We start from the raw sequence: 26,258 nt of genomic DNA, 5'->3' as shown, positions 1-26,258 counted from the left end.
AGTCCAGCTCGATCTGCCAAGCCAGATCCTCCCCAAATCGGAACACAAGCAGCCTGGACCGGTATGCCCTAGTTAGGCCTCTCCAGCCAGGTATAGTTAAATTCCAGTGGATAAATGGTGGACTGAGATGCGGGCCCGAGTGTAGGAAAGTACCATCTTGCCTGGCATGTTACCCCCATATTTCACTGTATATATGTTGTTTTAGTTGTACGTGTCACTGGGACCCTGCCAGCCAGGGCCCCAGTGCTCATAAGTGTGCCCTTTATGTGTTACCGGTGTTATGACTAACTGTCTCACTGAGGCTCTGCTAATCAGAACCTCAGTGGTTATGCTCTCTCATTTCTTTCAAATTGTCACTAACAGGCTAGTGACCAATTTTACCAATTTACATTGGCATACTGGAACACCCTTATAATTCCCTAGTATATGGTACTGAGGTACCCAGGGTATTGGGGTTCCAGGAGATCCCTATGGGCTGCAGCATTTCTTTTGCCACCCATAGGGAGCTCTGACAATTCTTACACAGGCCTGCCACTGCAGCCTGAGTGAAATAACGTCCACGTTATTTCACAGCCATTTTACACTGCACTTAAGTAACTTATAAGTCACCTATATGTCTAACCTTTACCTAGTAAAGGTTGGGTGCTAAGTTACTTAGTGTGTGGGCACCCTGGCACTAGCCAAGGTGCCCCCACATTGTTCAGGGCCAATTCCCCGGACTTTGTGAGTGCGGGGACACCATTACACGCGTGCACTACATATAGGTCACTACCTATGTGTAGCTTCACAATGGTAACTCCGAATATGGCCATGTAACATGTCTAAGATCATGGAATTGCCCCCTCTATGCCATCCTGGTATTGTTGGCACAATCCCATGATCCCACGGGTCTCTAGCACAGACCCTGGTACTGCCAAACTGCCTTTCCCGGGGTTTCACTGCAGCTGCTGCTGCTGCCAACCCCTCAGACAGGTTTCTGCCCTCCTGGGGTCCAGCCAGGCTTGGCCCAGGAAGGCAGAACAAAGGACTTCCTCAGAGAGAGGGTGTTACACCCTCTCCCTTTGGAAAATGGTGTTAAGGCAGGGGAGGAGTAGCCTCCCCCAGCCTCTGGAAATGCTTTCATGGGCACACATGGTGCCCATTTCTGCATAAGCCAGTCTACACCGGTTCAGGGACCCCTCAGCCCTGCTCTGGCGCGAAACTGGACAAAGGAAAGGGGAGTGACCACTCCCCTGACCTGCACCTCCCCTGGGAGGTGCCCAGAGCTCCTCCAGTGTGCTCCAGACCTCTGCCATCTTGGAAACAGAGGTGCTGCTGGCACACTGGACTGCTCTGAGTGGCCAGGGCCAGCAGGTGACGTCAGAGACTCCTTCTGATAGGCTCCTTCAGGTGTTGCTAGCCTATCTTCTCTCCTAAGTAGCCAAACCCTCTTTTCTGGCTATTTAGGGTCTCTGCTTTGGGGATTTCCTTAGATAACGAATGCAAGAGCTCATCCGAGTTCCTCTGCATCTCTCTCTTCACCTTCTGCCAAGGAATCGACTGCTGACCACGCTGGAAGCCTGCAAAACTGCAACAAAGTAGCAAAGATGACTACTGCAACTCTGTAACGCTGATCCTGCCGCCTTCTCGACTGTTTTCCTGGTGGTGCATGCTGTGGGGGTAGTCTGCCTCCTCTCTGCACTAGAAGCTCAGAAGAAATCTCCCGTGGGTCGACGGAATCGTCCCCCTGCAACCGCAGGCACCAAAGAACTGCATCACCGGTCCCCTGGGTCTCCTCTCAGCACGACGAGCGAGGTACCTTGAATCCAGCAACTCTGTCCAAGTGACTCCCACAGTCCAGTGACTCTTCAGTCCAAGTTTGGTGGAGGTAAGTCCTTGCCTTCCCACGCCAGACTGCATTGCTGGGAACCGCGTCTTTTGCAGCTACTCCGGCCTCTGTGGACTTCCGGGGGAAATCCTTTGTGCACAGCCAAGCCTGGGTCCACGGCACTCTAACCTGCATTGCACGACCTCCTAAGTTGTCCTCCGGCGGCGTGGGACTCCTTTGTGCGACTTCGGGTGAGCACCGTTTCACTCCACTTTGTAGTGCCTGTTCCGGCACTTCTGCGGGTGCTGCCTGGTTCTGAGAAGGCTCCTTGTCTTGCTGGGCGCCCCCTCTGTCCCCTGACGCAATTGGCGACATCCTGGTCCCTCCTGGGCCACAGCAGCATCCAAAAACCCTAACCGCACGACTTGCAGCTAAGCAAGGCTTGTTTGCGGTCTTTCTTCAGGAAAACACTTCTGCACGACTCTCCACGGCGTGAGGGATCCATCCTCCAAAGGGGAAGTTTCTAGCCCTTGTAATTCCTGCAGAATCCTCAGCTTCTACTGTCCAGTAGCAGCTTCTTTGCACCCACAGCTGGCATTTCCTGGGCATCTGCCCATCTCCGACTTGCTTGTGACTTTTGGACTTGGTCCCCTTGTTCCACAGGTACCCTCGACTGGAAATCCATCGTTGTTGCATTGCTGGTTTGTGTCTTTCCTGCAGAATTCCCCTATCACGACTTCTGTGCTCTTTGGGGAACTTTAGTGCACTTTGCACTCACTTTTCAGGGTCTTGGGGTGGGCTATTTTTCTAACCCTCACTGTTTTCTTACAGTCCCAGCGACCCTCTACGAGGTCACATAGGTTTGGGGTCCATTCGTGGTTCGCATTCCACTTTTGGAGTATATGGTTTGTGTTGCCCCTATCCCTATATGTCCCCATTGCATCCTATTGTAACTATACATTGTTTGCACTGTTTTCTAATACTATACTGCATATTTTTGGTATTGTGTACATATATCTTGTGTATATTTGCTATCCTCATACTGAGGGTACTCACTGAGATACTTTTGGCATATTGTCATAAAAATAAAGTACCTTTATTTTTAGTATATCGGTGTATTGTGTTTTCTTATGATATTGTGCATATGACACTAGTGGTACTGTAGGAGCTTCACTCGTCTCCTAGTTCAGCCTAAGCTGCTCTGCAAAGCTACCATTATCTATCAGCCTAAGCTGCTAGACACCCTATACACTAATAAGGGATAACTGGGCCTGGTGCAAGGTGTAAGTACCCTTTGGTACTCACTACAAGCCAGTCCAGCCTCCTACATTGGAAGCAGCGACGGGATCCTATACACTAATAAGGGATAACTGGGCCTGGTGCAAGGTGTAAGTACCCCTTGGTACTCACTACAAGCCAGTCCAGCCTCCTACCGAGCTACTGCCAGTGGCTGGGATTAATACAAGTACACTTTGAATCCATCAGTAAACGAATCAGCCTGATGAAAACTTCTGCATGGGCAGCCACGATCTGTCAGAATGCGAGAGGACGAAAGGGAAAAAAATGAAAAAAATGAATTGTGAAAGGAAGACCTAGAATCCACGTCAGGAAAAACACTAGATTCAGAGGAGAGGACGTTCTCAGATAAAACTGTTTCAGGAAACGTTTTAAATGCTCCTCATCTGTGATGCGTTATAACATGGTTAACTACTTTTCAGGAGGGGTCTTTAAAGTGAAAATTCACTCTTTCATTTAGATACATTTCTACTACAAAATCTTTTTAAAATAAAAACTAAAGGAATAAAAAAAAGGAAACACATGATCAAGATAGAACTCTAAGTGGGATCCGTTATCCAATTCCTGGAAAACTTCTACTAGTACATTATTATGTTCACACATGGAAACTTGTGAGAAAGTTTCCATTACTTAGGTCATACCTGCTTCTCTGAACAGCCTTTCTTCTTTTTTGAACGATCTTCAGACTCATCACCTTCTCCCTCATAATCTTCATCTTCCTCTTCCTCTTCATCCTCATCATCATCCTCCTCCTCCTCCTCGTTGTTGTCATCGTCAGTCTCTGCACCAGAATCCTCTTCCTCTGAATCGTCGTCTTCATCGGAAGCAGCTCCTGCTTCATTACCATTCATAATGCTATGGTCCGAAATGAGGAGAACTCTTAAGCCATTTTGTAACCGGATATATCTAGAGCAAAATAAAAGTTTATATGAATTTTAAAGTCAAAATATGCAGCAGTCTTGATCTAATGTGTTCACAACTGACACTCAAAAAAAGTGAACTATGCCTAGTATGCTCTCCTTACAAGACAGGGATGGTCTCAGAAATAAAGGGAATACTTGAGCATTATTGTTTTTCACAACAAATCAAAAAGCTCAATCATGCGGTTGTACCAAGACCCTATCCTAATTACAAAAGTTCACTCATTAAGAGGATAACAATAGCAAAATACTTTCCGTACAGAAAAACCAGCAATTCTGTCTATTCAAGTACAACAGAGAAACAAACTGTGCATTAACCACGATTCTATCTCACCTATGTATTAAGTTAGATATTGCATAGTGATGTTACAATACAAGATTAGCTATCCATTGCCCCCTTATGTTTTAACTCCAGTAAGCTCAGTTTGGGTGTTCTGAATTCAGTACAAATAACAGTTCTATGTTCCAAATCTTAAACCTCCCAAGTGATGTGCTTTTGGTATGAAGATATTCCAGTGGTCCCCCGACCTCAGTGAGCTTAAAAGGACTATGTGCGCTAGTAGAGTAGGTCTGGTGGATAATGGCATCAACCTTTCAGAACCTTGCTGGCAGAGAGCGAGGGTGCATTAAAGGACTAGGGTTTAGTAGATGGAAAGGATGAAGCAAAATGACATAAAACTAGCATCTATTTATAGGAGAAGGACATGTTAGGTTATTTCTGAAATTAATCTTCTCTGATAACCAAACTTGGATTCTAATCAAAATGGGTCTAAAATCTGCAATAATTCAGGCCATAAGAATAAAAGCAGATAAATCAGCATGACGTTTTTGAACTTACTATAATTTATTAGGATTTTGGGCAAGGTTGGAAAACTGTGCAAACCAAAATACTACCACACGCTACCCATAAGAAATTGATATCAGTCAACTAAAATGGGTCCATGAAGTAAAAAAAAGTATTATTAAATGTATTAAACAAGACCTATGCAGTGACTATTAACAAAAACAAGTTCCAAGGAAAATAAAAAATGGGATCCAAGTGTCAAAACATCATTCCCTGTATAGATCCTTTACTTAAAGCAGCAATGAGACAAGCAGTGCTAAGACTTAGAATAGGGATGAATCCGTTCCATTCGTGCTTAAACGTAAAGAACACAATCTCAAGTAGCAGTACTTGTACATATTGCTTGAACATAAGATATAATTAATTAAATATCTTGTGAGGTTGCATTTGGTTGCTGGCCAAACAAACAATTTTTTAAAAGCCTACTTTAATGAAGCACATACAAGATGGCAAACAGGCTGTTAAACATTTAAAAAATATGAGTTATCCCGATGTAGCTTGTGCACTAGAAAGCCTTTTCTTAATAGTGAACAGATTTATAATTAACTGGGCAGAGTTTTTTCTCTTTTGTATTTTCAAAATGTAAATTTTTGATAGGGTGATTTGATTTAGTTTTCATGATTATGAGTATTTTAGTGGTGGGGAAAGAATATTACGTACATTCAAGAAGAATAGAACATCAAGTGAAAACCCATTTAAAAAAAAAAAAAACACCCAAGACAGGCAAGATTCACATTCAGCACTATAAACTTGTAATACGGTGCATATATTTGACAAATCCGTGTAAACTGAATCTCCAGTGAAATGCCATTTCCTCTGTAGCATAAAATTTATGTAAAGTGCCCATCCACAATTCAGAGGTCTGGTATTCCAAATTTGTTGAGTATCAACATCATAATAATTCCCTCTTTAAAATAGGGCTAGTTAAAAATTGACTACAGCGATTTGGAAAGTCAGCTTGAAAGTCAAAATTATTGTATACAAGTAAGATTTCATGAATTGGCAAATTTCTGTAATTTGAGATTATTTAACCCACTAATGATGAAAAATAGCCCACTCAAATAAACATGTCCATAATGGTATTGTTATGTGTTTTTGGCTGAGCAAGGTTCATCCCTGTAGCTATAGAGAGGTGGACTTTAGTAACGTTGGCATATATTTAGGAATATCTTGACCGTCACTCCCCTCAGAAATGCCAAACTACTAAGGTTGAACCTTCACCATGATCCTCCACTTTCTGCGTCTTCCTTATCAGAAATTTGGCATGCTGCGATTGGGTTTTGATGTCCTTTGCCCGGCAATCTATTTTATCTTTACTCTTACATTATCACTTCTTAAGTTAAACTGACCTGTCACCAACTGTACTGATGTTCGGCGAAACTGAGATTGGATTGCAAGAGTAACAAACTTTTTCTCATGATTGTCAGGAATAATTTTGAATACATGCTTAAGCTCTGAATTTCAGACAGTAATTTGTGTCCATACTGCTGACAGCATCAGCCTAATTCTACTGATATCGGATTGTAGCTCAACATTTACAACTTTCAAACTTGTACCTATCTCAGATTGCGCTAGAAATAGTCAAATGTGTTCAGCAGATCTGCTGTGTTGGCTATGTGTGGGAGAAGTAATCACAGAAAGGGTAGAATTAGTCACATCAAAGACACCATGCTTTGGCACCCACCAGTCCTCACCTCAAAGACTGGAGTATGTATGCATTTGCCCTTTTCCATTAGCTTGAAACAGATCTAGCTTTTCGGCTAGCAGCACACTAATCCAGAACTCTAGGTGAATTAGTGGAGGGAAACATAAATGGTCATTGTGCATGCTGGACATGTCAGCCTTTTAGTTGGATGAAAGGGAAGAGTTTAGAAAGGGTTATTTGGGAGTCCATAATAGTAAAAGAGGTTTGGGATGAGTTGCAGTGGCGGTCAGGGATAGAGTTATAGGATGAGTCAGAGTAGTGGTTTGGAGATAATTGTAATGTATTTTTCCTGCAGTGGCCCATGCTGAAAACATCGAGCCTCGTATGTTTAGTAGTTTACCAGTGCTGTGTAGGTGGGCTAAAGACCGGAAAAGGCATGACTGATGCATGCCTTTCACAAATGAAAGCAAGTGGATTTTAAAAGGCAAGCCAACGACCAATGAAAGTGACTGACGTGACATGGCCGTGGTTGGAAGCCCAAAGAGATTACAGCATGGGACGGAGCACTTTGTGCTCGCCCATAATAAATAGATAAATACCCATGCATAAAAGGTATACATAGACATTTAAACACAATAGGCGTATACAAAATAAACAAGAGTTATAAAATTGTACTGTATAAAGTCCCATATGTACATGCATGGATAAATATTTGGGTCCAAAAGGGATAGTGACATGGAGCAATGTGAAAAGTTAATGGACACTAATATGGTAACCAATTTAACTGATGAATCATTATCTCAGACTGATACAGAAGTTTTAGCTCTTGGACTTTCCTTTTGCCTGAACTCATATTTTAACTATGCACAGTGTAGAGTTGATTTGTTTAAGTTTGTATGCAAACAGAAACCGTTTAAGTTCTTTTTAGACCAAATCAATGACGAACAAACTAATGAGGTGAGACACCCAGCACCCATACATGTAATTTGAAGGTCTTGGGTGTTGAAGTAATGAGAGAACTGATGCAATTGGAGGGTGAAAGTGTCAATGAAGAAATTACAATGAGTGGAGGTTAATGAGAGTGTTTGGTGATGAAGGGGGAGACAACTTTTAAACCTAAATCAAAATGTATACCACCTACCATGCATGATAATACCAGTTTTCGGAAGCAATGGTAAATGAACTGAGAAAAATGTGTCTGCAAAACGTACTAGATAAATGAGAACTACAAGAAAATAAATACAAACTAGTCATCGAGAAATGGAATAAGAAAGAGAATTGTATCACATGGGGCTCACACAAAGGGGGAAAATTTGGTCTTTTGGCCCAGAAACATGTATGTAGAGGGGACATATTCCCAACTCGATGAGGAGTATTACAAAAACTTAAAAACATAATACATGGGTGTGGGGGGATTGGGAAAGTTTTTTTCAGAGATCTGACTGAATGGCGTGATGTAGGATTGTTATGTTTGGATGAGTATTAACCTTTTCAAGATAGACTATCAAAAATTACTGGTCTTATTTAATTCAAAAGATACACAAAAAGAAGGAGATGCCTCTGGGTGGGCCAATAATAGCAGCAAGTGACAGTCTCTTTGAAAATCTATTCAAGTATATTTGCCATGTTTTGCAGTCATTGGTAATGAACCTTTCTTCTCAAACGATACATATGATTTCCTAAAAAAATAGTATTTGACGTTCAGTGGGAAGAAGCTATGCAAATGATGTCTTGAGATGTAGCTTCCTTATGTACAAGCAAACGCCATGAGTATTGGAAGAAGGCAGTTAAACATTTGAGAGTCAGACCCATCACGTTGTTTAGACACAATGAGATCTTACTGAGAATAACCCACTGATGCCTAACGTGTAATATTTTTTGGTTCAATAAGGAACTGTTTCAACAGCTTTAAAAAGTACAGCAATAGGCACCTTCTTTGCCCCCCAGGCTACACTAATTTGCATATTGGCTGGTGGGAAGAACAGGTGCTCAATGGGGCAGGCATGGAAGAATGGTCAGACCACACCATTCTGTGGGTCAAATATATCGATTACTTGTTAGTAGTGTGCAAGGGTATTTTAAATTCAACATAAAGTTTTGTCAATGTGATCAGTGTTACCAATTTGAACCTGACATTTACTAGCCAGATTGGTGCTACTACATTAGACTTTCTGGATGCAAGATTAGAAGTCAAGGATTATAATCTCAGTCTATATAATAAGTACAGCAGATAACACCATATTACACGCAAAAAGTTTCAATTTATTACCACTGAAGAATAGTTTACCATACGGAGAGTTCATGCGTGCTAAACATATTTGTAGCACAGAGGTAGGTTCTGAACAAACAAGATAAGATGACTACCATATTGAGAGCAAGGGGGTATTCTGACAGTACTCTCTTGATAGCAAAAAGAAGAATAGCTACATGTAAAAGGGAGGATGATCTTTTTAAAAACAGCAAGACCAAAGAAAGGGAGGAATGGGCATATATTTATAGATTTAGTACTACATATTGCAACCAGCATGGACAATTGAGGGGTGCCCTATATAAACACTGCCACCTTCTTCAAAAAGATCCCATTACTGGCACAGAAGTGGGCAAGAAACCACAGATTACCTACAGAAAGGCAACATCTGTGAGGAATAGCTTAGTCAGAAATGAAGTGAAATTGAAGAAGGAACAGTGGCGTCAGCATTGCCACTGGCTCTATCACGAGCCAGCGACAACGCTGCCACCAAATTCCTGCTGGGCTGATGGGCCGAAACCCTGGTTTCAAGTATCCATTTGCTAGCATTTAAGATTGCCAATACCAATGTGTAGAATTTCTTTCTTAATAAAACAATGTTTAAATGCATAAGTACTGATCTTCTGTGCGAATCAAAATAAATAATGGTATAAAATACCTATTGCACAACCATATGCCAAGTGCTCCTTTGACATGATAGATGAATATCACGCTTAATAAACCTAAATGAATAACAAGCATTTGCAATGCAATGGATCTCACATTGGCTTGAGTTAGAGCTATTGGGGTAGTAAATTCATAACTGGACCTTTCTTGCCACATAAATTGGTCAATCCTTCCTCATAATTTGGTCTTTTCCTGACACATAATTCCAGTGGTCCTGCATTTAACTAAAGTACTTCCATTTACCTTCTTCCTGTATCTGCAGCAAATAATGAAAATGTTGCCATTGAGCATCCTAATTAAAATATGTCATGCTAACTCCAATAGAACATCACTGTAGGAGGCTGGCTTGGCTTGTAGTGGGTACCAAAGGTACTTACACCTTGTGCCAGGCCCAGTTATCCCTTATTAGTGTAGAAGAGGTGTTTCTAGCAGCTTAGGCTGATAGAAGGTAGCTATGGCAAAGCAGCTTAGGCTGAACGAGGAGACTTGCAAAGCTCCTACGTATACCACTTATATCATATGCACAATATCATAAGAAAACACAATACACAGAGTTACTAAAAACAAAGGTACTTTATTTTTATGACAATATGCCACAAGTATCTCAGTGAGTACCCTCAGTAAGAAGCCAAGTAATATACACAAGTTATATCTACACAAACCAAAATTAGGTAAGCGAGAGCAAGAAAAGTAATGTAAACAGTGTAGAATTACAATAGGCAAGCATAGGTATAGGGGCAACACAAACCATATACTCCAAAAGTGGAATGCGAATCACGATTGGACCCCAGACCTATATGAGCTTGTAGAGGGTCGCTGGGACTGTAAGAAAACAGTGAGGGATAGAAAAATACCCCACCCCAAGACCCTGAAAAGTAGGAGTATATACACCTACTACCCCCAGAGAGCACAATAGCCGTGATAGGGGAATTCTACAGGAAGAAAAAACACCAGCAGTGCACTGACAACGGATTTCCGGACCTGAGTACCTTTAAGACAAGGGGACCAAGACCAATAGTCGCACCAGTGTCCAGGTGGGGCAGGAGCCCAGGAAACCTAGTCATTTTCTCCCACTAGCACACTCAAGCTGTGAGCCAGTGTGCATGTGCTGAGTGAGGGGTCACCAGGGTGGCAGAATACATGGTGCAGCCCCAAAAGACCTTCCCTGGCCACAGAGCCCTTGGTACGAGGGTACCTTTTACAAGGGACTTATCTGTGTGCCAGGGCTGTGCCAATTGTGGAGACAAAGGTGCAGTTTTAGGGAAAGAACACTGGTGCTGGGGCCTGGTTAGCAGGGTCCCAGCACACTTCCAATCAATGCTGGCATCAACAAAAGGCAAAGGGTTTGGGGGTAACCATGCCAACAGTGGCATTTTCCTACAGGAGAGATTAGAAAAACATGTCCAATTAGCATATAAATCCAATAAAAATCTTTATCAGCATCACAATGAAAATAGGATTTGTAAGAAACATTGTCATGTTACCATATAGTTAAAATCTAGAAGTCATACCACATAAAAAATGACTAGATGTATTGCAGTGTAACCATATATTCAGCCTCTAGACATTTTCAGGACTAGCAGGCCTACTGCAATGATATTACAAACAAGACTCTTAAAACACAAACTACTCTCAGCTGTGAAACAAAAGTTTCAGTCATGATAGGCATTAAAATATACTGAATGGAGTGCAGAGTTATTATTTTGGGGTCCCCACTAGCTTAATGTGGGGACCCAGAGATGATCTAGACAGAACAATCATGTTGTGGGGAACGTTTTGAAGATGGTACCATTAGCTTAGGACCCCCACAGGCTGAGTTATGAGCAAAAATGTTTTGTAAAAGAATGCCCTCCAGAGCATTATGGGATGATGGAGTGCAGCAAAGATTTTAGTGTATGTTGGCTGGAATACTCAGAAAATTCCCTAGAGAACACCACACTAAAAATATAATTGATAAGTGTTGGACATGGTCCTTTCTACAGGGTCATTCCCCAAACTTTTTGCCTTCTCCTCCTAATTTTTCTGTCCCTTGTTGGCTGTCGTTATGACTTTGGGCACTTTATCACTGCTAATCAGTGCTAAAGTGCATGCGCTCTCCCTTGTAAACTTGGTCTGATTGGCTTATACCTAACTGGCAGATTTAATTTACCTGTAAGTTCCTTGTACAGTGGTATCTCTATAGCCAGGGCTTGTAATTAAATGCCACTAGTGGGCCTGCATTGCTGCTTGCGCCACTCACTGAAGTCACCTTTCAAACTTCTCAGGCCTGCTAGCGCAGGACCTGCATGGGCAGTTTGCTGCCACAGGGACCTGGCATCTAAATCTACTTGCCAGGCCCCAAAATCCCCTTTTAATACATTTAAATTACCCCTAATGTAGGCCCTAGCTAGCCCTATGGGTAGGGTGCTATGTATGTAGAAGGCAGAACATGTGCCTAATAGTGTGGCCTGTCCCAGTAGTGACAAACAGCCTACTTGGTTTCTCACTGCTGTGAGTGCTGCCTTCTCATAGGACTGCATTGGAAATGCCCTGCCTTATGTCTAAGGGGTATTGTCTGATTTATGAGGGGTAAAAAAACCCAGAGGGAGTGCATGCTGCCCCCCTCCTTCCAAACATCACCACGAGGCCCCTGTTGTGCACATGGAGCGCTGGGGGCCGCCTTGTATGCATCGAGGTGCTAGAGGTGGCCTCCCATCAACCACAGGTACTTTTTAATGGACATATGCTTTGCCCTAGTTCCTTTAATGGGTCTGCTGGGACTGATATGTTAACCTGTCTCTTTTGTTGATGTGCCATACATATGTTAATGTTCCTTTTAGGGGCATTCTATGCCAATATGTGTTTATGATTTGCCATATGCTGTCTAATGTTCCTGGTATGCGCATTTAGGATATGTGCAATTACTTATTACGGTGATTCCCAACTACTGCTCATGTTGCAGAATAATAAGTAACCTATGTGCGATGTGTGACTACTGCTGGTTTCTGCAGAGTAACTATTGCGTAACGTTCTGACAACTGCTAAGGTTGCAGGCTATTACTAACATTTTGGGCCAGATGTAGCAACTGACGAATTTGCGAGTTGCAAAGTGCGAGTCCATGCGACTCGCAATTTGCAACTCGCAAATTCGTATGCAGTACGGTGTCTCAGACACCGACTGCAACTCGCTATGGGGTCGCAATGACCCACCTCATGAATATTCATGAGGTGGGTCGCAAATTGCGGCCCCATAGCGAGTATAGGCACTCGCTAACATGGAGGCCTGCTGACGTCAGCAGACCTCCATGTTCGCGACCTGCTTTTAAATAAAGCATTTTTTTTTTTTAAGTGTAGCCCGTTTTCCTGATAGGAAAACGAGCTGCACTGCAAAAAAAACGAAACCTTTTGTTTCGGTATTTTTTCAGGGCAGGGAGTGGTCCCTTGGACCACTCCCTGCCCTGAAAAAATATTTTTGGGTCCATTCACAAAGTGGAAGGGGTCCCATGGGGACCCCTTCCAATTTGCGAGTGGGTTACCATCCACTTGAAGTGGATGGTAACTGCGAGTCCATTTGCGACCGCGCGAGTCGCAAATAGGAAGGGAACACCCCTTCCTATTTGCGAGTCGGAAATGCATTTTGCGAGTCGGAGCCGACTCGCAAAATGCATTTCTGAATAGCAAAGTGGCTTTTGAGCCTCGCAAACGGCGATTTTCGCCGTTTGCGAGGCGCAAACACTTTGCTACATCTGGCCCCTAATGTTTGGTCTAATTATGTTTTGTGCAATACAGTTTATTTTTACATAACTTGGTGTTGTGATCCTTTGTGGTGTATTTATTGCATCACGTGTGTTGTGTGTGTTGTGCAAACACTTTACACATTGCCTCCAGGTTAGGCCTGGCTGCTTATGCCAAGCTACCAAGGAGGTGAGCAGGGGTTATCTTGGACATGTAACTTCCTTGCCCTGACTAGAGTGGGTGGGTTCTGCCTGGCTTAGGTGCATACCCTAGCCAACCAGAAACCCTATTTCCAACAATTAGTAACCTGGTCTGGTAACCATATAACTAGCATTAGAGGGCATAACCACAAGAAAACAGAATGGCACTAAGTTAGTGCAACCACATATTTAGCCCCTAGAAGCCGTAGTGCCGTACATATTTTCACGTCTAGGAGGCCTACTGCAATACTAAGCCCCTTGGAACACAAACTACTCCAAGCTACAAAACAAAAGTTACAGCCATAAAACTGCTTAAAAACATTGAAGGAGGGAGGGGTTATTACTTTGGGATCCCCACTAACCTAGTATGGGGACCCAGAGATGGCCTAAACAGAAAGACTGTGTCATGCTGAACATTTGACAGTGGTCCCATTGGCCTAGGACCACCACAGGCTGAATTATGGGCAAAAATGTTTAAAAAAATAATGTTTACAAATTATGAGGTGAGCTGTTCTGAGTGCAGTGAATATTGCAGTATCAGCTCTCCTGTTGTGCTGGGAGAGCCGCCATGCAGATTTCTGTGTTTTTCAGTAAAGCATCTGATGGAGTTTGCGCTGTGTGGGCTATGAGGGCTATGGCTGTCGTAGAGCACGAAGGGAGAGAAACAAAACAAAAAAATGCTGAAGTAGATTGTGCAATAATCCATATAACAGGGTCAGTCTGAAAGGCAGTAACAAAACTGCCCCAAGGCGGGACAAATGTAAAGCAGTTATTTTTGAAAGGCAAGCACACAAGTGCATGAACGTGATGGGCGTGAGTTGGGCGTGGTTAAAAGCCCACAATAATTACAACTGGCGCGTTCGGCCTAAAAATGAACAGCCTAATGCAAAATAGTACACTTTGACTTAGACATACATTCTTTATATAGTCAGATTATAAGCATCAGTGCACAAGATCGCCATACAAATATCCTCAAAATATTGTTTCAAAAGCTATTTAAAAAAAGGAGTCTCTAAATATTGAATAAATGGCATAGCCACTTTATGTGTAACAAAAACAGTGTAAAAAGTAAAAATAAAAAAAAATAAAAAATAAAAATCTCTGAACATTTATAAATTGCAAAACATTCCATTCCCTGTGGGTAATTATAAAATAGAATACAAAACAAATGTAAACTCCTGTATATCAAATAACCAAACCATGATATAATTAGAATGTTCTTAGCTGAAAATGTTCATATTGAGTCAAGCGAAGATACCCAAGTGAGACAAAATTAAAAACAACTGTTAAAATGAATGGTTAAGATCCTAAACACTCAAAGCTGTGAAGGAGAAGCAGTAAAATTAGAATAAACCAATTAACCCACACAATCTTCTATCTCCTCTTCAGAATGAAATGCCCTTGGGGTTAGAGTATCAGAAATCAAGAATAAACCTAGACTAAAGCCTATGCAATGTACTCTCTCTGTTACCCCCTCTGATGTCAGGTTCAATTCTGTCCAGTGCTGAAAACTGAAACTGAAAGAGAGTCACTATTTTGGAAGTATAATTCCACAAAGTGTCTAGCCACAAGATATTGCTTATCATTGTGGTGAATTGCCCTCATATGTTCTAGGGCCCGTTTCCTAGCTTTGTGGATCATACTCCCTAAATATATCTTGTTGTAGTGGCAAATCAAACAGTAAATCTAATAACGTTTCTTAGCTTTGTATATCATACTCTCTAAATACATCTTGTTTCAGGGACTCAAACAGTAAATACAATAATCAGAACTGCAGTTTAAAAACGTTCCCATCACAAACTCCCTATAGGTATTGGGAATGAGGAACTTGGACATGTTAGAACTGTTTTTATATGTCTTACATATCTTGCAACAGCAAAAAACACTCAGGCTCTCATTCCAACCCTGGCGGTCATGGACCGCCAGGGTGGAGGGACACGGAAGCACCGCCAACAGGCTGGCGGTGCTTCCAGGGCCATTCTGACCGCGGCGGTAAAGCCGCGGTCAGAAAAGGGGATCCGCCGGTTTCCTGCCGGGTTTCCCGCCGGATTTCCCGCCGGATTTCCCCTGGCCCGGAGAATCCTCCATGGCGGCGCTGCTTGCATTCCGACCCCCTTCCCGCCAGCCTGTTTCTGGCGGTTTACACGGTGTCGTGGGGCCCCTGGGGGCCCCTGCACTGCCCATGCCACTGGCATGGGCAGTGCAGGGGCCCCCTAACAGGGACACATAAAGATTTTCACTGTCTGCTTAGCAGACAGTGAAAATCGTGACGGGTGCAACTGCACCCGTCGCACCCCTGCAACTCCGCCGGCTCCTTTCGGAGCCGGCTTCATTGTTGCAGGGTCTTTCCCGCTGGGCCGGCGGGTGCCCTTTTGGCGGTCGCCTGCCGGCCCAGCAGGAAAGTCGAAATGACCCCCGCGGTCTTTCGACGGGGTTACTTTGGCGGGCGGCGTCTGCCGCCCGCCAAAGTCAGAATGACCCCCTCAGTGTGTAAACCTTTCTTTGGAGTAAGGTCAGTGATCATGTTATGCTTAAATTATCCCGCAGAGAATAGTTTTTCCTATATGTGATTTTTCGAAAATAACCCACATATTTACTCAGAATCTCAATGTGTTCAGGACATGCCAATGCTTTTTTAAAAATCTTCCTTATGGTGGATTGGGGATGCCATTGGACACAGTTTGCACCTAACACGGGGGCCTAGACTACTATCCGCTGCACTCCTTGTAGCTGGGGTAGGCAGCTGCTGATCACAAGTTTTGTGTGGGCGCATTATTTCTCTTGAAATAAAAAATTGGTAAAAGGAAAATAACAATGAAAGTTGGTGCGAATGCAAATGATTAATAAAGAAATTGTTAATGTGGAAGAAAGACTGGAGGCAACGGAGGTGGCTGTCTTTGGGGCTTAAGTGACCATAGAGGCACAGTAGACTCTCTGCTGGCAGTACCTCTGACATTTCCCAAACCTGATCCTTATGTCTCAAATGCAGCCCTCTCCCCAATTATAAATCTTTCTTCTTCAATAGTGAATCCACCACCAGCTAAAAAGAAGAGGGCCCGACTAGAACAGCTAGACAACAGTAATATAATATTGTGGGAGCAAACTTAGCCTCTTATGTTCAGTCGATGTGTAAGAAAATTACAAATATAGAATCTATGGCCAAATTGGCCCTAGATGGAGTTACTCAAACTAACAGCTCGAAGAGACCCTAGCAAGTATGCTGAGCTTAACAGACAAACAGAATAATACCTCAAGCTGACAAGATCCTAGGCATGGAATTAGAGATGTAACTGGAGCCACAAACATGGATGAGGGTGCCTCTAAAGGAGACAACTATATAAGATAGTGAACAGGAACAATCCAGCAAGAGAAAGGCTGCCCTACTGTGGACACTGAAAAAACAAACTGAAGCTTCTACTGCAGGGGTGTGGGGAGGTGGGGGGGGGGTGAAGGGGGGAGTCTTGCCTTGAGGTGCCTACCCCACAAGAGGAACAAAGTCAGTAATTCCTACAGGATGCAGTACATCTTCCACAATAGGCTACACCCTATTTTCTGATTCTAACCGGGGTCCCTGACTTGAAGCCTACAGACAGGTAATCTTGGGAAGAACTTAAAAATAAAGCTATACATTGGTTGGCAAGAAGGATACCCAAGGTGGACTTGCTATTTGAAGAAATCCCGGTGGTGAAAATAGTCCGCTGGATAGGAAATTTGAGAAAAATATTAGAGGGGGACTGTGTAATCCTGAATTTTGGAAGCCTCCATCTTGTTGAGTTCATCTTAAAAACATTTTCAAAAAAAAAAAAAAAAAAAAAAAAAAAAAAAATCACAGAATAGTCACTTAAGGAGCAATATAAAAGCAGTCCCGTTTGGTATTTCGTTTATACAGCAACCATCTTCTCCTCTCCCCGAATTATAACTCAAGTGAAGGAGTAAATAGAATGCCAGGTCCGACCCACCCAGTTCAAATAACCAACCAGTTTGCACCCCTAGAAGATACGGGGGATCTTGATTGACTCACATCATACAAAGCTAACTTTGAATCTCCTAAGGGGCGTTTATCAACTAACCGAGTACAACTGTCAAATATTGGTCAGGATGCTGTGGATCAAGACATACTTGCTAATTGTGAAAATGACCTGTCAGAAATGCATGGTTTCTTAGAATGTAGCTGGTCAAACTAACCTAGAAGATTGGATAAATTATGTGAATGAAGGTCAGATACTTGGCTTTGGAATCCATTTGAGGTTGACAGGTTTACATCTTTTGTACAACAGTCACCCAATCCCATATGGATAGGACCAAAGGAGGTCTTCTGGTATTGGTCTCTACTAGGATATCACCAAGAGTAACCAAAAAGTTTTTAATGTCACCTCAATCTCAATTTCAGTTATTAACTTTGCATGGTAACCCTGATATTCTAGAGATGAATTTCTAGTACATTTTTGATTCTTCAATGTCTGAAGTGGTTAAAGCTCTGGGAAAAGATTTGGATCATTTTGCCACCACTCAAAGGACGTATGTATGATTTGAGCTGGGGATTTTAATAGTACCAAGGGTTCTTTTTCCTCCAAAACAGGTGTGTGGCCTTACTCATACTAAGGGTAGTGACATAGATTACTTAGACATTGTCCATATGGAACAGCTTTAAACTATCTGGCATCCTTGGCGTATTCTCCCCTGTCTTTTTGCCTCTGCTTCCCGTATTCTTTTCTGTGTACTGGACTTCGTTTTTGCTTGTTTTGGTACTCTGGGCACTTTACCACTGCTGACCAGTGCTAAAGTGCAAGTGCTCTCTGTGTAGATTGTATTGGTAATTGGCTTTTCCGTTATTGGCATATTTGACTTACTAGTAAGTCCCTAGTAGAGTACACTACGGCTGCCCAGGGTCTGTAAATCAAATGCTACTAGTAGGCCTGCAACACTGATTGTGCCACCCACATGAGTAGCCCTGTAAACATGTCTCAGACCTGCCACTACAGTGTCTGTGGGTGCAGTTTTGCACTGTAAATTCGACCTGGCAAGTGTACCCAATTTCCAGGCTCAAACCAACCCTTTTGTTCAAGTAATTCACACCTAAGGTAGGCTCCAGGTAGCCCCATCAGCAGGGTGCAGTGTATTTTAAAGGTAGGACATGTACTGATGTTTTTTACATGTCTTGATTGTGAAATATTGCCAAATTCGTTTTTCACTTCTGCAAGGTCTGTCCCTCCCATATGTTAACATGGTGACTGCCTTTAAATATCTTTTACATGCCGTTTCACACCGAGAGCAGAGAGAGATATGGAACTTGGGGTCTCTGAACTCACAATTTAAAAATACATTTTTAGGTAAAGTTGGTTTTCAGATTGTCAGTTTGAAAATGCCACCTTTAGAAAGTGGGCATTTTCCTGCTTAACAGTTCTGGTCCTCTGCCTGCCTGTGGAATCCACAAATGGGTCAGACTGACAGTTGGGCTGTTTGTGAATTCCCTCAAGACAGTGACCCAAAAGGAGCTGGGGAGTGTCCTGCATATCTTGATGAGTCTCCTGGGCTAGAGTGGGGAGGGAGGAGCTGACACCCTCACCTGAAAGGGCTGTGCCTGTCCTCACACAGTGCAGTCCCCCTGGTGTGCGTATGGGCCTGAACAAGGCAGGATCTGGTCAACAACATAGACTTTCCTTTGAAGTTCACCTACTTCAAAAGGCAGAAATGGGTATACGTAGTGGACTCAAAACCCCAGAGGAACCTCTGCCAAGGAGAAGAGCTGAAGAACTGGAGGAGGAGTACTGTCCCTTTGCTGTGTGTGCATTTCTGGGTTGGACTGTAGTTGCCGCTTCTGCCTTAAAGAGGACAAAGACTGGACTTTGCTGTGTATCCTGCTTGTGAAGTTTCTCTAAGGGCTTGGACTGTGCTTGCCTCCTGTTAAGAAGTCTCAGGGACAGCAAAGACTTCACCTACCATCCTCTGGGTTCACTTGCCTTGGACCCTAACTCACCAGGCTGTGCCTATTCCAGTTTCTTGGCCCTTGGGAGTGAAGAAAAACCAGGAAAATCCAACTGCACTGATGCCAGACGATGCCAGGACTGACGTCATTGCCTAACCCCGTGAAACTGCCTGCAACTGAAGCTGTGGTCCCTGCTGGAGTGAAACGACCCCACCTGAGCATAAAGAACCAATGCTTTGCGCCAACACCACACATCTCCACTGCTCCGCAGCAATGACCCAACGCTTTGCACCGACACCTCCACTCCACTGTTCTGCAGCACCGGAACCTACACAGAATTGGTTCCAGCGATACCTCGTTTCCCTGACTCCGTGCATGGGATTGTTTCCTCACTTTCAAAAAGGTACTGTACCTAGGGGTCCATGTGTCTCTGTGGCCGGCGCCATTGGCGTCAGGTTGTTGGGAACGACTCCGTCACAACGTCGTGATAACACCAAATTTAAGCATTTGGGTTTCTAAGCAACATAGTCAAATGTAATCTTTTAAAATACATAACTTTGCTTACGTATGTTGGATTTTTGTCATTTTGGTCTTGTTTTAATCAGATAAATGTTGGCTATTTGTCTATACTGTTGAGTTGAGTCCTTTTGTGGTGTTTTCACTGTGTGTGATTGTACACATACTTTACACATTGCCCTTAAGATAAGCCTGACTGCTTGTGCAGAGCTACCAAGGGGGTGAGCGGGGTTATCTTAGGTGTGTACCCCCCCCTGACCCTGACTAGAGTAAGGGTCCCTGCTTGGACAGAGTGCAAACTGACTGCCAACCAGAGACCCCATTTCCGACAATATGTTAGACAGCTGCTGTTCTTATTATGAACTGCAACCTCCAACCTTTATTGGAAGAGGAAGTAACAGTAAAACCAATCATATTCTTGACTCCGAGAATAAAAGGATTATACCTACTAATTAGAAGGTGGGGGAAATTGTATATGTGACCATAATTCAGTGATTTTAACAATACAAATCAGGTTTCAACCAGTAATCCTGACAGGTAAAATATCAAATATTACCCCATTCAGGCAGAACGGTATTAAAATGAAATGGGCAGGATCCCTTCAAATCCACTACAGACATAGTACGTATGAACACTGGTCACTTCTTAACTGCCCTGGATGAGGAGGATGCCTTTGAGCAGACAATGGTATCCCATATCGCCGTCTCTATATGCCAAATTTCGACTATGCTGTCCAAGTTTAAAGGGAACGAGAGTTAAGGCTGATTTAATCTGAACCATACCTGTCTCCATAATAATCTTATCAGATCTCTACACTTGCACCCAAGGGACCCTTAAGTAACTAGGCTAGTAGGGTAAGGTATAAAAGGGCACTAAATAAAAAGGAAAGAGAGCTCCAAGAGGAGGCCAGAGAAAAATTCATTCAAGCGACAGGGACCAAGTATATTTTATTCTGGAAATCAATAAATGCCCCTTTGTTCAGTTATAATACTGGGTAGAGCATTTTGTGTCATTTCTTTTCACCAAAAGGATAAGGTACAGAGTACGACTACCTTGGCACTTCAGTTCATCCCATTGGCTTCTACCTTAGAGGTGGTAACTAGAGAAATAAACAAAAGTTCAATGGGAAAAGCATTGGGCCCAGATGGAGTCACAATGGACACCTATACGTTTCTTCCAGATCTATGGGCAACTCTTAACTAAGGTCCTAAATGCTGCTGGGGCTGGATTTATACCCCCACCCTGGTCAAATTCATTACCCGTCCCAATTTTTGATAAAGGATCTAAGAATTACACAAAGTGTAAGCAACCTATCTCTTTGCTTGAATATTTGGTTACCTGACCAGAGAGGGTGACCTAGAAAAATGGGATGTGTTAGCTGAAGAAAATAATTTTCTAACCAGTGCCCTCTATGGTTTTAGGAAAGGGTATGGAAAGTTGAGCAGTGTCTCAACCTGAATTTCTTATTTAACACAAAGGCAAAAGACGCAGCCTCTACATGGACCTAAGTTGTGCTTTCAGCTTTGTTGACCACAAACTATGGAATTGCATGGACTCTGTGGGGGCCCCAAAAGATTTAATTTTGCTGCTAGAACATTGGTGCAGTACTTTAACATCAAAAGAATGATTTGGTCAGTGGGGGGGAATTAACACACCTGTATAGGATGGGGAGAGGGGGGGGCCTCCAAGGATACCTCCTGGTGCCTTTTCTTTTCTCCCCGTACATAAATGGTGTTGATAACAAACTTCAATCGTTTACTGCTGATACCCCAAGAGTTGGTAAGCGGCCCATACGGATTCTTTTTTATGGGGATGACACTGTTTTATTAGCCTTAACTCTAAAAAGTCTGCAGAATCTGATTAATGCTTTTACAAATTATATGGAAACGATAGACCTAAGAAGCAATAAAGGGTAAACATTTACCATGTGCTGAGGTAAAAGTAAAGACCTGCCCATTTTTTTTTTTTTTTAAATAAGGGGGGTGGGGGAGAGTATCCTAAAGACAAACATTTTTTTGTTATCTAGGCCGACAGTTTTCTTCTTGGGTGGGTGAAACCTGCACAGAGAAATTAGTTCCTCCAACATGGCAAGAAATAATGAAGAGATTTTTAGATTTGTGTCAAAGCCTAGTACAAAGCAGATAAAAGAGATGACGATTCTTTATAATGCTAAAATGGTTGCAACAGCTACTTATGGTGCCGGAATTTGGAGCAATACTGCAAACGCGAGAGAATACGTTTCTGAAAAGACTTCCTGCAGTACCTCACTCGACTGCAGAAACCATCATACACAGAGAACCGGGACTCCACTTTTTAACTGATATACTAGAGTCCAAACCAATTCTTTTATGGCACTCAGTCTGGTCGAGCTTTGATCTTACAGAACAGGGGCTATTGAAAGCACATTTTTGGATTCCTTTATTTATACCAATATAAATACCTTTTATTTTTGCATTTTGTTTTATATTTATCTGTAGGCAGATCAATGTAGATATTGTATTTTAAAATTACGTGAATTTTCTTTTATTTGATGTAATGCAAGTTTAAAATTTTACAACTGGCATTACTTGAGTGATGCTTTAATGGTTTATTATATTAAAAACTGAATAAAGTTTGACTTGCCTTGATATATATGAGAAGATACATATTTGGAACCTTAAGAACTATATACATTTGTAAGAAATGCAGATTTCTAAATATATACATCAAAATTATAGATGTTTACTTACACACGTATATGCATCACTGGTGTCTTGTGGATACTACTGCTGTACATTTGTGTTTTGAATATGGTGATCATGTAGGGAAGATCCAACTCTTAAGTAATCTTCTGAAGACAATATGGTTATCTGTGGATCTTATGTTTGGAGGTCATGAATTACATAGTTTGGCTGTTTTAACAGAGAAAGATATTCCAACCATAGTTTTTTCTTGTATGCTGAGATATTGAGGCAGGTGCGAATCTGGAGCAGAGGTTCATTTGTTATACGTATTTTGAGATTTTCTGCCTGATGAGAAGTGGTCCTTTTCCAAGTATTGCTTTGTGGGTGATACAAAGCAGCATGATGGTGGATCTTCTGGCAACCTGTAACCAATGTAGGGCCCTCAAGGCAGAGGAGATGATGGTGTGTGGCTCTACATGTAAGAGTAGTCTGGCAGCTGAGTTCTGAATGTGTTGCAGTTTTTTCATAGTAGATACAGATGATCCATGGTAGGTGCCATTGGCGTCATCCAGTTTAGATAGTACAAGAGATAATAGATTGCACCTTGTGTGGAAATCTGAGGTGGGGGAAGATGCATTGCTTGGTTTTCATGGTGATGAAGCTTGAGCTTGCTAATCTGTCCACTTGAGCATTCATTGTTAACTTTGAGTGCATCGTAATTCCAATGCTTCTTACTTCCTGTGATAGTTTAGGAGGTGGTCCCAGATCATCAGGCCAGGCATAGAGACAGGCCATAATTTTTCCAGTCACCACATCTGAGTATTTCCATTTTGGAAGCATTCAGTTTGAGATGGCTCCATATCATTCACTGATCAACAGCACTGAGGCAACTGAAGATTTGTGAGTTTGCCATGTCATTGGGGCATTCCACTTTAAGGAGTATTTGGGTGTAATCTGCATAGTTGTAGCATGTGAGTTGAAATTCATTGATCATTGTTGGTAATGACATAATTTAAAAAACATGGGGGAAATGATTGAGCCTTGATGGTCCCCTGGTTTTGTGAAGTAGGGGTTGGACAAGAAAGGGGGGAGTATTGATGACATAAGTTCCATTTTGAAGGCAGGCTGTAATCCAGTCGAGAGCAGTCCTCTCTATGCCGGCTTTGTATAGTCTTTGCATAAAAAAGTGTCATGGTCAACTGTGTCAAAGGCAGCTGAGAAGTCCAGGAGAAGTAGTGCAGCAAATCCATTGAGGTCTATTGTGTTTTTAAGATCATCCCAGATGATGATGAGGGACGTCCCAGTGCCTCTTTCTGGGCAGAATCCAGTTTGGTAGGCTAAAAGTATGGAGTTATCTTCAGTGAACTGTGACATCTAAGCGAAAGCTGCTCTATCAGTTTGCCCAGAAACGGGCAATTTGTAATTGGTCTGTAGTTGTTGGGGGTCATGCGGGTCCAGGTTTGTTTTCTTTAATAACAGGAGTATGGATGTCTTTTTAAGATCTTCAGGAAAGATTCCCGAAGTTACAGAATTATTGATTATTTTTCTTACTGGTGTGGCACCAGAGGTAAATAAAAGAATATTCTTGAAGATTTGTGGTGGACAAGGGTCAGAAGGGAAGCAGGCCTGGTTGCTTTGACCAAATCCACAAATTCACTTTGTGATATTTGTTTGAAAGAGTGCAGATGCTGGGTTAGCTTACTCTTGGAGGGGATTTTGGGAAATGAGTTGGGGCTGGTGGTTTTCCTTTGTTTTAAATAGGAGTCCAATGCTTTTGCATTGGTTGTGTAATGATTTGCCAGTATCTCTCCAAAATCTTGAGTAATGGGATGAGTTACTTCCTGCATTGAGGTTTCCGAAATTTGTTGAGAATTTTATAAAATTCATTATTTGCAGCTACACCGTTTTGAATTCTGTCTGAGAAGTACTTTTTTTTTTTGGTTAACTTTTTTGATTGTTGATTTGTATATTCTATTAAGTTTGCCTAGTTGACATTTGTCTTGAATGTTGTTTGATTTGAGCAAGGTTTGTTGCAGCCTTATAATTTGCAGTTTCATCTTTTTTAGTTCTGTATTTCTCCAAGGTGCTTGATTTCTTTGTCGTGTTTTGTTTTTCTCAGTGGTATTAGGATATCGAAAGCTTCCTGTGGCCACTTGTAAAGTTTAACATAATTTAGGGCCATATATACGAACACTTTTTCCCCATAGACACAGAATGGGTAAAAACCTTTGCTACATCTGGCCCTTATTGTTTCTAGATCTGTGTTAGCTGTTAGCTGTGTTTCTAAGAGTTCGAAATTGAGTTTGTTTCATGGTCAATAGATGGATGTGTGCAAAGTGGTCTTAAGTATGCTGATGTGTGTTTTTTCCTGTTGAAAAAGTTACCAAATGGTGATCTGACCATGTGACTGGTGTGATGCTTTGAACTGTAAATAGTTCTGGGTTTGTAAAAACAACAAATAGGATGTGTCCAGCGATGTGTGCAATCTGATGTAGGTTGAATGTGACTAGGCCAGTTATGACAGCCTTTGGATTGGGCACATTGGGTTTGTCATACCAAATGTTTAGGTCTCCAAAAATGCATAGGTTTGAGTACACTGTTATAAGGTCTGAAACTGTGTCTAGAAATGTGTCTGGGAATGCAGAATTGCTAAGTAGTGGCCTGTAAAGGAGGAGGAAGTTGGTGTATGGTTGCATCTGGTGAGGAGGGCCTCACAACCTTGTATGGAGATGTCTGTTTTGCTGAGATTTATTGCTTTGTGAATATGAGAGCTAGTCCATCTCTTCTTTTGCTATACGGTTTTGTGTGATGGCTCGATAGCCTGGAGGAACAGATTCAAGCAACACAGGAGCCATGTCATCTCCCAACCATGATTCAGTTATGAAGAGTAAGTCAGGTTGTGTATTAGTAGGTCGTAGAGATGCTTCTTGTTTTTAGAGAGTGATCGAGCATTTATGAGTAGGCAGTTTATAGATTGTGTTTTGGTGGTCGTGTGATTTTGTTTTGTAGAGGAGTTATCAGTATATTGTTAAGTTGTAGAAGGTGTGTCATTAGTGATAATATTAACTGTATGAGGGTCACAATAGTGTCTTTCTATATCGTGTTCCTCGTCCAGCAGGCTTAAAAGTCATTTTGTTGGGTCTGCGTGTGTCAGTAGTAGAGGTAGTGGTTGATACTGAGATGGTGAGTTATTTTGTTTTTGTAGAGTAGCCATGTTCTGTAATAGGCATGGGGATGCAAAATTGTGAAGGAGGCATACTGGTCATTTTGTTTGTGTCTCTTTAGGGTGGAAGGTGTATGGGTTACGGGTGTTTGTGGAGCATGTGGGTCATATTGTAAGGCACTAAACTGTGCAATGGATGAGAGGCAGGTGAATGAATGTTGTGTCAGGGTGCTTATGGTAGACGTTGGTGAAGAATGAGAATTTTGGACTAAAGTTGATTTATGATTTGTATTTGTGTAGTCATGAGGGTGGGAGCGGGTGTGATGTAAAGTTTTTTGAAAGTGTGATTTTCATGTGCTGGTGTGTGTGTGTTTTGTTTTTGAGCAGGAGTGAGAGGAGCTACAGATGTAGTGTTTTGTGAAGTATTTGTAAGTGAGTTAATGGGGAGTGGCATTTGAAAAGTATAGGGGGTAGTGATGTGTTTTGGAGAAGAGTGTATGCTGTGAGAAGAAGGAGATGGACAAGAGTTATGACTGATTTAGATTTGATCACTGGAAGAGGTAATGTGTGGTGGATTAGTGTGTAAGGAATCTATAGTTGTGCAATTGGTGAAAAGAAGGGTGTTTGTGGATGGTATGATGAAAGGCAGA

The 26,258-nt window shown here is 42.3% G+C and overlaps 1 protein-coding gene across 1 annotated transcript in view; it reads right to left on the bottom strand.

The window, feature by feature from the left end:
- The window catches only part of NRDC (nardilysin convertase), a 780,134-nt gene that overhangs the window by 728,216 nt on the left and 25,660 nt on the right, over window positions 1-26,258 (bottom strand). Inside the window, exon 2 of the mRNA XM_069232676.1 lies at window positions 3,745-4,009. Within this exon, the coding sequence (XP_069088777.1) occupies window positions 3,745-4,009 (265 nt within the window). The remainder of the gene's footprint in view (window positions 1-3,744; window positions 4,010-26,258) is intronic.

This window comes from Pleurodeles waltl, chromosome 4_2 (assembly GCF_031143425.1).
Source record: "Pleurodeles waltl isolate 20211129_DDA chromosome 4_2, aPleWal1.hap1.20221129, whole genome shotgun sequence".
NCBI lineage: Eukaryota > Metazoa > Chordata > Amphibia > Caudata > Salamandridae > Pleurodeles > Pleurodeles waltl.
This window is presented reverse-complemented; position numbering and strand designations above follow the sequence as displayed.